Below are 12,763 nucleotides of genomic sequence, written 5' to 3' on the forward strand. Positions count from 1 at the left end.
GAGAGGAAGGAAGAGAGAAAGGAAGGGAGAGAAGAAGAGAGGAAGGAAGAGATTAAGGAAGAAAGGAGGAGAGGAAGGGAGGGAGGAAGAGCGGTAGGTAGAGAGGGGGAAGGAAGGGAGGAAGGAAGAGCGGGAGGAAGAGAGGAAGATACGAAGGGAAAAATGAAGAGGGGAGGAGAGGGAGAGAAGGAGGATGAGAGGAAGAGAAGAAGAAGAGATGGAGGATGAGAGGAAGGAGGAGATGAATAGGCATAGGAGGAGAGGAAGATAGGGAGGAGGAGAGGAAGAGACATAGAGGGGAGAGGAAGATGGGGAGGAGGAGAGGAAGAGACATAGGAGGAGAGGAAGATGGGGAGGAGGAGAGGAAGAGACATAGGAGGAGAGGAAGAAAGAAAGGAGGAGAGGAAGGGAGGGAGGAAGAGCGGTAGGTAGAGAGGGAGGAAGAGAGGAAGGAAGAGATGGAGGAGGAGAGGAAGAGAGGAAGGAAGAGAGGGAGGATGAGAGGACGTGAGGAAGGAAGAGAGGAAGGAAGAGAGGAATAATGGAAGGAAGGGAGGTTGGACTAGAGGGAGGACGAGAGGAAGGAAGATGGAAGGGAGAGAGGAAGAGCGGGATGAAGAGAGGTAGGAAGCAAGAGAGGGAGGTTGAGAGGAAGGAAGAGAGGAAGATAGAGAGGAAGGGAGATAGAGAGTAAGGATGAGTGGAAGGAAGAGAGGAAGAGAGGAGGAGAGGGGGGAAGAGAAGTTAGAGATGGAGGGGAAGAGGAGGAGGTGCCTGGGGGGATCATCATCATCGTAGATTTCCTGTCTGTAGATTTCTGTGACAGGCTAAATGCTGAGTTGTGTCACACATGTTGCTACATGACAGGTGCACTGACCTGCAAGATTGAATCAGAGAGGAGAAATGAGAGCTTTGAGCTTTGTCCCTAATGGCACCCCATCCCCTATACCGTGCGCTATTTTTGACCAGGGCTCTCATCTAAGGTAGTGCACTATATAGGGACTAGGGTGCCATTAGGGCCAGGAACAGGGCTAGAAGGGACACGCTGGTAGATATCGAGATATAAATAGTGTGTAGAGACGTGAATAGTTAGGAGGATAAAATGGTTTGTACATACAACACATGCAGTGCATTCTGGGCTTGACGTTTTGTGATTTGTACGGCTTCTCAGAGAGTATGGGAGGAGTATTTTGGTACGTAGTTGTTCAGTCTTTGATTTGAGACAATATTAAGCTCCTCTTTATCCAGAGATCTGGGTTCAGAGCAAAGTAGCAATTGGTGCAGTGGAACGAGAGGCATGGAAGGCCTCCCTCGTCTGTGTCTGTTTGAGGCCTCAGACCTTAATGACGCCATATTGTGAGAGAGGCTGTCTGTCTTGGCATGGTGCCTCAACCCTCACTAATGAATTAACAACCAATCAATAATGCTGTCTCTTTCTCTTTTCTCTCTTTTCTCTCTCTCCCTCCCTCCTCTCTCCCTCTCTTTCTCTCCCTCTCCCTCACTCTCTCTTTCTCCCCCCCTCTCTCTCTCTCTCTCTCTCTCTCTCTCTCTTCTCTCTCTCTCTCTCTCAGGTGGATCATTTTGGATGGGTAACATCGTGCCCTGATCCTCCCTGTCCCGGCCCACCTATACAACCCCTGACCCCCCCCCCCACGCCCTAGTCACCATGACATCTGTATCCTGGCCCCAGCTGCTGGCTTTCAAACTGGCCCCTCCACCACATGACCCGGGGAGCCCAGAGAGGATCCTCAGCTGCGACGAGGAGATAGAGCGTCGTTATGAGATCGTTCCCTCTGTGGCCTGCTCCATGTGCTGCCTCTTCGGCATCATATACTGCTTCTTTGGTAAGATTTACAAGAGCGCTAGTCCACTGGGCAAAACTGGTTGAATTAACATTGTTTCCATGTCATTTCTAAGAAGAAAAAACAAAACGTTATGTGATGATGTTGAATCAACGTGTAAAACTGGAATGTTAGGTTTTCTTTCACCAAACGTTTTACCTAAATGACGCGGTGCGATTTTTTTGTTGATTTCACATTGAAGTCTGTTCAGTTATCAACTCAAAACAAATGTAAATCAAAACTGTACGTTGCACTGACGTCTGTACCACGTGGAAAGCTGAACACAACCTTCTTTGGTAAGACCGTAGAGATAATGTCATGTGGAATGTAATGCGTCCATTGTCCATCAGAATGATTTAGTTTAGTTCATCATATTAACGTCTCGATTCAGAGCGACCCATCTCAGTTAATTGGTTTATAACATAACAGCTGTCATCTCACCACGCGTGTTACTTCCCGATCTGTTGTGTGATCGAGACAAAACCAAGAGAAGGGAGAATACTGTATGTTTTACAGTTTGTTTTGTTAGTCGTCTTTGTTAGAGCAAGAAAAAGACTGTGATTTTTTTTTTATCCTCCTCCTCCTCCTCCACAAAATAAATAACCTGGTTTTAGCCAGACGAGCTGAAGAGGAGGAGGCTGTTTTCACAGGGTACTTTTCACCCAGCTTGTAATCTGATGGTGGATCCTAGTGGTAGAGGAAGACGGTGGGCTGGGAGTACAGGGGAACAGGGGAACATTCAGGAATTAATATAGATACTTTCTCCCAAGTGTCCCAAATGACATCCTATTCCGTAGGCCCCGGGTCAATAGTAGTGCACTATGTAAGGGACAGGGTACCATGTGGGACAGATTAAAGGATAAAGTCTGCTTCTCTTTCTTTCTCTCTTTCTCTTTCTATCTTTCTCTCTCTTTTTCCATTGTTCTCTCTTACTCTCTCTGTCTCTCTGTCTCTCTCTCTCTCTCTCTCTCTCTCTCTCTCTGTCTCTCTCTCTCTGTCTCTCTCCCTCTCTCTCTCTCTTTCTATCTTTCTCTCTCTTTTTCTCTCTTTCCATCTTTTCTCTTACTCTCTCTTTCTCTCTCTCTCCTCTCTCTCCCTCTCTCTCTTTTTCTCTCTCTCTCGCTCACTCTTTCTCCTTCTTTCTCAATTTTTCTTTCTGTCACACAGCATCTCTCTCTCCTTCCTCTCTAGCACCTCTCTCTTTATCCCTATGTCTCTTCTCTCTCTCTCTCCTTAAGCTCTCCCTTGACTCTTCATCATTAAAAAGGAATAACTGTCGTAAGATATAAGCTCAAATGTTCGTCATTTAAAGGAATAGCATAACTAGGTTAATTCAGCTATAGAAAAAGTCATCTTATTATGCAACCTCCCTCTCCCAACCCACCCTGCTCTGTACAGTATAGCTTTCCGCTTGTCTCTTTCTATCTTTGACTCTCCCATCTCCTCCTCCATGCTGTCTGTCTGTCCCTGACCTGTCTCTATATCTCTCAGCCAAGCCTGACTGCCTGTGTATCTCTGACCTGTCTACCTTGATGTGATTATTTAAGTCTTCTTCTTTACATTACAATATATCAATAAATACTATTTTTTTCAAACTTTTTTTTTCAAATGTTCTGACTCACTTTTTAAACACCTCAAATCACAGCAAATACATGACAATATACTATATATAATATAATAATATACTGTATATAATATAATAATATACTGTTTATAATATAATAATATACTGTATATAATATAATAATATACTGTATATAATATAATAATATACTGTATATAATATAATAATATAATAATATACTGTATATAATATAATAATATGCTGTATATAATATAATAATATACTGTATATAATATAATAATATACTGTATATAATATAATAATATGCTGTATATAATATAATAATATACTGTATATAATATAATAATATACTGTATATAATATAATCATATACTGTTTATAATATAATAATATGCTGTATATAATATAATAATATACTGTATATAATATAATAATATACTGTTTATAATATAATCATATACTGTTTATAATATAATAATATGCTGTATATAATATAATAATATACTGTATATAATATAATCATATACTGTATATAATATAATAATATACTGTATATAATATAATAATATACTGTATATAATATAATAATATAATAATATACTGTATATAATATAATAATATGCTGTATATAATATAATAATATACTGTATATAATATAATCATATACTGTTTATAATATAATAATATGCTGTATATAATATAATAATATACTGTATATAATATAATAATATACTGTTTATAATATAATCATATACTGTTTATAATATAATAATATGCTGTATATAATATAATAATATACTGTATATAATATAATAATATACTGTATATAATATAATCATATACTGTTTATAATATAATAATATGCTGTATATAATATAATAATATACTGTATATAATATAATCATATACTGTTTATAATATAATAATATACTGTATATAATAAAATGATATAATAATATACTGTATATAATATAATAATATGCTGTATATAATATAATAACATACTGTATATAATATAAGAATATACTGTATATAATATAATAATATACTGTATATAATATAATCACATACTGTATATAATGTAATCACATACTGTATATAATGTAATCATATACTGTTTATAATATAATAATATGCTGTATATAATATAATAATATACTGTATATAATATAATCATATACTGTTTATAATATAATAATATACTGTATATAATAAAATGATATAATAATATACTGTATATAATATAATAATATGCTGTATATAATATAATAACATACTGTATATAATATAAGAATATACTGTATATAATATAATAATATACTGTATATAATATAATCACATACTGTATATAATGTAATCACATACTGTATATAATGTAATCATATACTGTACATAATATAATCACATACTGTATATAATATAATCACATATTGTATATAATATAATCACATATTGTATGTGATATAATCATATAATGTATATAATATAATCACATACTGTATATAATATAATCATATACTGTATATAATATAATAATATACTGTATGTGATATAATGTATATAATATTATCACGCCCTGACCTTAGTTATCTTTTGTTCTATAGGGTCTTCTGCTGTATAGGGTATTCTATGTGCTATTAAATATATTGTTTTCTACAGGGTCTTCTACCGTATAGGGTATTCTATATGGTATTATATAGGGTATTCTATATGTTATTCTATATGGTATTCTACAGGGTCTTCTACTGTATAGTGTATTCTATAGGGTATTCTGTAGGGTATTCTATAGGGTATTCTACAGGGTATTCTACAGGGTATTCTACTGTATAGGGTATTCTATATGGTATTCTGTAGGGTATTCTATATGTTATTCTACAGGGTCTTCTACTGTATATGGTCTTCTACTGTATATGGTATTCTATATGGTATTCTATAAGGTATTCTACTGTATAGGGTATTCTAAATGGTATTCTATAGGATATTTTACTGATATGGTATTCTATAGGGTCTTCTACTGTATATGGTGTTCTATAGGGTATTCTACTGTATAGGGTATTCTACATGGTATTCTATAGGGTCTTTTACTGTATAGGGTATTCTAAATGGTATTCTATAGGGTATTTTACTGCATAGAGTATTCTATAGGTGTCACTCCCTGACCTTGGTTATCTTTGTTTTCTTTATTATTTGGTTGGGTCATGGTGTGACACGGGTGGTTTGTTTAGGTTTTGTATTGTCTAGGGGTTTTTGTATTGTCTAGGGGTTTTTGTATTGTCTAGGGGTTTTGTATTGTCTAGGGTTTTTGTATGTCTAGGGGTTTTGGTAGTCTAGGTGTTTATATGTCTATGGTTGCCTAGATTGGTTCTCAATCAGAGGCAGCTGTTTATCGTTGTCTCTGATTGGGAACCATATTTAGGTAGCCATATTCCTTGGGTATTTTCTGGGTTGTTATTCTATGTTTAGTTGCCTGTCTGCACTAGCCATATTAGCTTCACGCTTAGTTTTGTTGTTTTTGTTAGTTTGTTCAGTGTTCTTTCTTTAATTAAAGAAGTATGTACGCATACCACGCTGCGCCTTGGTCTCCTCCTTACGACGACTGTGACAAATATAATCATATACTGTACATAATATAAGATATTGTATATAATATAATCATATACTGTATATAATGTAATCATATACTGTACATAATATAATCATATACTGTATATAATATAATCACTTACTGTATATAATATAATCACATACTGTATATAATATAATCACATACTGTATATAATATAATCATATACTGTATATCATATTTTCAAGTTGTATTAGTTGTATGCATGCGATAAATTAAATTAAAATAGAATAGAAAACAGTATATACAGATGAGTAAAGCAGAGTGGTACTGACAACAAATACAGTTGAATACAGTATATACATATGAGATGAGAAAAGCAGTGTGTTAACATTATTAAAGTGACTAGTGTTCCATTATTAAAGTGACCAGTGATTCCATGACTATGTACAGACTGTAGGGCAGCGTCCTCTGAGGTGCAGGGTTGAGTAACCGGGTGGTTGTCGGCTTGTGATGGGTATTTAACAGTCTGATGGTCTTGAGATAGAACCTGTTTTTCAGTCTGTCGGTCGTCTGCGTTGATGCACCTGTACTGACCTGGTGGTTGTTGTCCTTGATGATCTTTCTTCCCGTGACATCGGGTGCTGTAGGTGTCCTGGAGGGCAGGTAGTTTACCCCCGGTGATGCATTGGGCAGACCGCACTACCCTCTGGAGAGCCCTGCGGTTGCGGGCGGCGCAGTTGTCATACCAGGCGGTGATACAGCCCGACAGGATGCTCTCTATTGTGCATCTGTAAAGTAAAAGGGTTTTAGGGGCCAAGACACATTTCTTCAGCGTCCTGATATTGAAGAGACGCTGTTGCGCCTTCTTCACCACACTGTCTGTGATGGGTGGACCAATGTATTCCGAGGAACTTGAAGCGTTCTACCTTCTCCACTGCGGCCCCCTCGATGTGCACCCTCTCCTCTTTCCTGAAGTCCACGATCAGCTCCTTCATTTTGTTGACGTTGAGTGTGAGGTTATTTTCCTGGCACCACTCCACCAGAGCCCTCACCTCCTCCCTGTAGGCCGTCTCGTCATTTTTTAAAATCAGGCCTACTACTCTTTTGTCGTCTGCAGACTTGATGATTGTGAGTTGGAGGCGTGCATGGCCACGCAGTCATGGGTGAACAGGGAGTACATGAGTGGGCTCAGCATGCACTCTTGTGGGGCCCCAGTGTTGAGGGTCAGCGGAGTGGAGGTGCTGTTTCCTACCTTCACCACCTGGGGGTGGCCCGTCAGGAAGTCCAGGACCCAGTTGTACAGGGCGGGGTTCAGACCCAGGGCCTGAGCTTAATGATGAGCTTGGAGGGTACTATGGTGTTGAAGGCTGAGCTATAGTCAATAAACAACATTCTTACATAGGTATTCCTCTTGTCCAGATGGGACAGGGCAGTGTGCAGTGTGATGATGTTTGCATCGTCTGTGAACCTGTTGGGGTGGTGAGCAAATTGAAGTGGGTATAGGGTGTCAGGTAGGGTGGAGGTGATATGATCCTTTACTAGCCTCTCAAGCACTTCATGATGACAGAAGTGAGTGTTACGGGGCAGGGCAATAGTCCTTTAGTTCAGTTATCTAAGCTTTTTTTGGCTACAGGATCAATGGTGGACATATTGAAGCAAGTGAGGACAGCAGACTGGGATAGGGAGAGATTGAATATATCCGTAAACACACCAGCCAGCTGGTCTGCTCATGCTCAAGCGGGGACAGCAGACTGGCGTGTTCTGAGGACGTGGCTGGGGATGCCGTCTGGCCCGGCAGCCTTGCGAGGGTTAACACACTTAAATGTCTTACTCACATTGGCCACGGAGAAGGAGACTCCACAGTCCTTGGTAGTTATTGGTGTTATCCTCAAAGCGGGCGAAGAAGGTGTTTAGCTTATCCTTGAGCAAGACGTCTGTGTCCGTGACGTGGCTGGTTTTCTGTAGTCCGTTATTGTGTGTAGACCCCGCCACATACAACTCGTGTCTGAGCCGTTGAATTGTGACTACACTTTGTCTCTGTACTGATGTTTTTCCTGTTTGATTGCCATGGGGAGGGAATAACTACACTGTTTGTTTTCGGCCATATTCCAAGTCACCTCCCAGTCCACGTGATCAAAACAATCTTAAAGCATGGATTCCGATTGGTCAGACCAGCGTTGAATAGTCCTTTGCATGGGTACTTCCTGAGTGAGTTTCTGCCTATAGGAAAGGAAAAGCAAAATGGAGTCGTGATCATGTTTGCCGAAGGGAGGGCGGGGGAGCGCCTTGTAGGCATTCCGAAAAGTTGTGTAGCAGTGGTCCAATGTTTTTACAGAGCGAGTACCACAGTCAATGTGTTGACTATAGAAATCCCCAGTTACAATAAATGCAGGTCTCAGGATATGTGGTTTCCAGTTTGCATAAAGTCCAGTGTAGTTTGTTGAGGGCTGTCGTGGTATCGGCTTGAGAGGGAGAGACGTGGGGGAGACGGGGGAGGAGGAGGCAGAGGGGAGGGGAGATGGAGGGGGGCTGGGGGAGACGGGGAGGAGAAGGCAGAGGGGAGGGGAGATGGAGGGGGCTGGGGGAGGGGGAGACAGTGGGGAGGCTAGATGGAGGGGGCTGTGGGAGACGGGGGAGGAGGAGGCAGAGGGGAGGGGAGATGGAGGGGGCTGTGGGAGACGGGGAGGGGGAGACAGTGGGGAGGGGAGATGGAGGGGGCTGTGGGAGACGGGGGAGGGGGAGACAGAGGGGGAGGGGAGATGGAGGGGGCTGGGGGAGGGGGAGACAGTGGGGAGGGGAGATGGAGGGGGCTGTGGGAGACGGGGAGGGGGAGACAGTGGGGAGGGGAGATGGAGGGGGCTGGGGGAGGGGGAGACAGTGGGGAGGCTAGATGGAGGGGGGCTGGGGGAGGGGGAGACAGTGGGGAGGGGAGATGGAGGGGGCTGTGGGAGACGGGGGAGGGGGAGACAGTGGGGAGGGGAGATGGAGGGGGGCTGGGGGAGGGGGAGACAGTGGGGAGGCTAGATGGAGGGGGGCTGTGGGTGACGAGGTAGGAGGAGGCAGAGGGGAGGGGAGATGGAGGGGGCTGGGGGAGGGGGAGACAGTGGGGAGGCTAGATGGAGGGGGGCTGGGGGAGACGGGGGAGGAGGAGGGGGAGTGGGGGAGACGGGGAGGAGGAGGCAGAGGGGAGGGGAGATGGAGGGGGCTGGGGGAGGGGGAGACAGTGGGGAGGCTAGATGGAGGGGGCTGTGGGAGACGGGGGAGGAGGAGGCAGAGGGGAGGGGGAGATGGAGGGGGGCTGTGGGAGACGGGGGAGGGGGAGACAGTGGGGAGGGGAGATGGAGGGGGCTGTGGGAGACGGGGAGGGGGAGACAGAGGGGAGGGGAGATGGAGGGGGCTGGGGGAGGGGGAGACAGTGGGGAGGCTAGATGGAGGGGGCTGTGGGAGACGGGGGAGGGGGAGACAGTGGGGAGGGGAGATGGAGGGGGCTGGGGGAGGGGGAGACAGTGGGGAGGCTAGATGGAGGGGGCTGGGGGAGACGGGGGAGGAGGAGGCAGAGGGGAGGGGAGATGGAGGGGGCTGTGGGAGGGGGAGACAGTGGGGAGGGGAGATGGAGGGGGCTGTGGGAGACGGGGGAGGGGGAGACAGTGGGGAGGGGAGATGGAGGGGAGCTTTGGGAGGGGGAGACAGTGGGGAGGGGGAGATGGAGGGGAGCTGGGGGAGGGGGAGACAGTGGGGAGGGGAGATGGAGGGGGCTGTGGGAGACGGGGGAGGAGGAGGCAGAGGGGAGGGGAGATGGAGGGGGCTGGGGGAGGGGGAGACAGTGGGGAGGGGAGATGGAGGGGGCTGGGGGAGGGGGAGACAGTGGGGAGGGGAGATGGAGGGGGCTGTGGGAGACGGGGGAGGGGGAGACTGTGGGGAGGGGAGATGGAGGGGGCTGGGGGAGGGGGAGACAGTGGGGAGGGGAGATGGAGGGGGGCTGTGGGAGACGGGGAGGGGGAGACTGTGGGGAGGGGAGATGGAGGGGGCTGTAGGAGGGGGAGACAGTGGGGAGGGGAGATGGAGGGGGCTGTGGGAGACGGGGGAGGAGGAGGCAGAGGGGAGGGGAGATGGAGGGGGCTGGGGGAGGGGGAGACAGTGGGGAGGGGAGATGGAGGGGGCTGGGGGAGGGGGAGACAGTGGGGAGGGGAGATGGAGGGGGCTGTGGGAGACGGGGGGAGGGGGAGACTGTGGGGAGGGGAGATGGAGGGGGCTGGGGGAGGGGGAGACAGTGGGGAGGGAGATGGAGGGGGGCTGTGGGAGACGGGGAGGGCGAGACTGTGGGGAGGGGAGATGGAGGGGGCTGTGGGAGACGGGGAGGGGGAGACTGTAGGGAGGGGAGATGGAGGGGGCTGTGGGGGGAGACAGTGGGGAGGGGAGATGGAGGGGGCTGTGGGAGGGGGAGACAGTGGGGAGGGGAGATGGAGGGGGCTGTGGGAGACGGGGGAGGAGGAGGCAGAGGGGAGGGGAGATGGAGGGGGGCTGTGGGAGACGGGGGAGGGGGAGACAGTGGGGAGGGGAGATGGAGGGGGGCTGGGGGAGGGGGAGACAGTGGGGAGGGGAGATGTAGGGGGGCTGTGGGAGACGGGGAGGGGGAGACAGTGGGGAGGGGAGATGGAGGGGGGCTGGGGGATGGGGAGACAGTGGGGAGGCTAGATGGAGGGGGGCTGGGGGAGGGGGAGACAGTGGGGAGGCTAGATGGAGGGGGGCTGTGGGTGACGGGGTAGGAGGAGGCAGAGGGGAGGGGAGGTGGAGGGGGCTGGGGGAGGGGGAGACAGTGGGGAGGCTAGATGGAGGGGGCTGGGGGAGACGGGGGAGGGGGAGACAGAGGGGAGGGGAGATGGAGGGGAGCTGGGGGAGGGGGAGACAGTGGGGAGGGGAGATGGAGGGGCGCTGTGGGAGACGGGGGAGGGGGAGACAGTGGGGAGGGGAGATGGAGGGGGCTGTGGGAGACGGGGGAGGGGGAGACAGTGGGGAGGGGAGATGGAGGGGGCTGTGGGAGACGGGGAGGGGGAGACAGAGGGGGGGGAGATGGAGGGGAGCTGGGGGAGGGGGAGACAGTGGGGAGGGGGAGATGGAGGGGGCTGTGGGAGACGGGGGAGGGGGAGACAGTGGGGAGGGGAGATGGAGGGGGGCTGGGGGAGGGGGAGGCTAGATGGAGGGGGCTGGGGGAGGGGGAGACAGTGGGGAGGCTAGATGGAGGGGGCTGTGGGTGACGGGGTAGGAGGAGGCAGAGGGGAGGGGAGATGGAGGGGGCTGGGGGAAGGGGAGACAGTGGGGAGGCTAGATGGAGGGGGCTGGGGGAGACGGGGGAGGAGGAGGGGAGTGGGGGAGACGGGAGGAGGAGGCAGAGGGGAGGGGAGATGGAGGGGGCTGGGGGAGGGGGAGACAGTGGGGAGGCTAGATGGAGGGGGCTGTGGGTGACGGGGTAGGAGGAGGCAGAGGGGAGGGGAGATGGAGGGGGGCTGGGGGAGGGGGAGACAGTGGGGAGGCTAGATGGAGGGGGGCTGGGGGAGACGGGGGAGGAGGAGGGGAGTGGGGGAGACGGGAGGAGGAGGCAGAGGGGAGGGGAGATGCAGGGAGGCTGGGGGAGACGGGGGAGGAGGAGGGGAGTGGGGGAGACGGGGGAGGAGGCAGAGGGGAGGGGAGATGGAGGGGGGCTGGGGGAGGGGGAGACAGTGGGGAGGCTAGATGGAGGGGGCTGTGGGAGACGGGGAGGAGGAGGCAGAGGGGAGGGGAGATGGAGGGGGCTGTGGGAGACGGGGGAGGGGGAGACAGTGGGGAGGGGAGATGGAGGGGGCTGTGGGAGACGGGGGAGGGGGAGACAGAGGGGAGGGGAGATGGAGGGGGCTGGGGGGAGGGGAGACAGTGGGGAGGGGAGATGGAGGGGGCTGTGGGAGACGGGGAGGGGGAGACAGTGGGGAGGGGAGATGGAGGGGGCTGGGGGAGGGGGAGACAGTGGGGAGGCTAGATGGAGGGGGCTGGGGGAGGGGGAGACAGTGGGGAGGGGAGATGGAGGGGGCTGTGGGAGACGGGGGAGGGGGAGACTGTGGGGAGGGGAGATGGAGGGGGCTGTGGGAGACGGGGGAGGAGGAGGCAGTGGGGAGGGGAGATGGAGGGGGGCTGGGGGAGACGGGGGAGGGGGAGACTGTGGGGAGGGGAGATGGAGGGGGGCTGGGAGAGACGGGGGAGGAGGAGACTGTGGGGAGGGGAGATGGAGGGGGGCTGGGGGAGAAACAGAAAATGATCTTGGGAGGTAATACCATCGGCATTTCATTGTGATTTGTATTCTAGGTTGGGTGAACAAAGTAACTTGAGTCTCTGTACGTTCGTAAATTCAATTGCCCTGATGGGGTACGAACAAAGATTCCATTTCGGAAAAGTCGTATTCCTGGCCGTAATGCTGGTGAGTTACCGCCGCTCTGATATCCAAACATTCTTACTGGCTTGATGTAATAAACAATCGTCCCAAAACAAAAAGTTCTGGGCCGATGATAATCTATTGAATTAACACGCAACAAAAAAATTGTCAAAGTTGCTTAGGAGCTAGAAGCAGAGCTGCCATATCTGTTGGTGTCATCTTCGCATCTTGCAGGTTCCTTCTCGACAATGCAACAACAATAAGAACTAATAAAAGATAAGAATATACAAACAAAAAGTGAATCAAATTAGAATTAAATAAACATTTTAGCATCATTATGATACAGGAAGGCACAATGTATAGTCCAATAG

General features: G+C 48.6%; 1 protein-coding gene across 1 annotated transcript in view; it reads left to right on the forward strand.

The window, feature by feature from the left end:
• The window catches only part of tmem198a (transmembrane protein 198a), a 75,112-nt gene that overhangs the window by 35,251 nt on the left and 27,098 nt on the right, over nt 1-12,763 (forward strand). Inside the window, exon 2 of the mRNA XM_064976972.1 lies at nt 1,572-1,844. Within this exon, the coding sequence (XP_064833044.1) occupies nt 1,667-1,844 (178 nt within the window). The 5' untranslated portion in view covers nt 1,572-1,666. The remainder of the gene's footprint in view (nt 1-1,571; nt 1,845-12,763) is intronic.

The sequence above is a fragment of the Oncorhynchus masou genome, chromosome 10 (assembly GCF_036934945.1).
Source record: "Oncorhynchus masou masou isolate Uvic2021 chromosome 10, UVic_Omas_1.1, whole genome shotgun sequence".
NCBI lineage: Eukaryota > Metazoa > Chordata > Actinopteri > Salmoniformes > Salmonidae > Oncorhynchus > Oncorhynchus masou.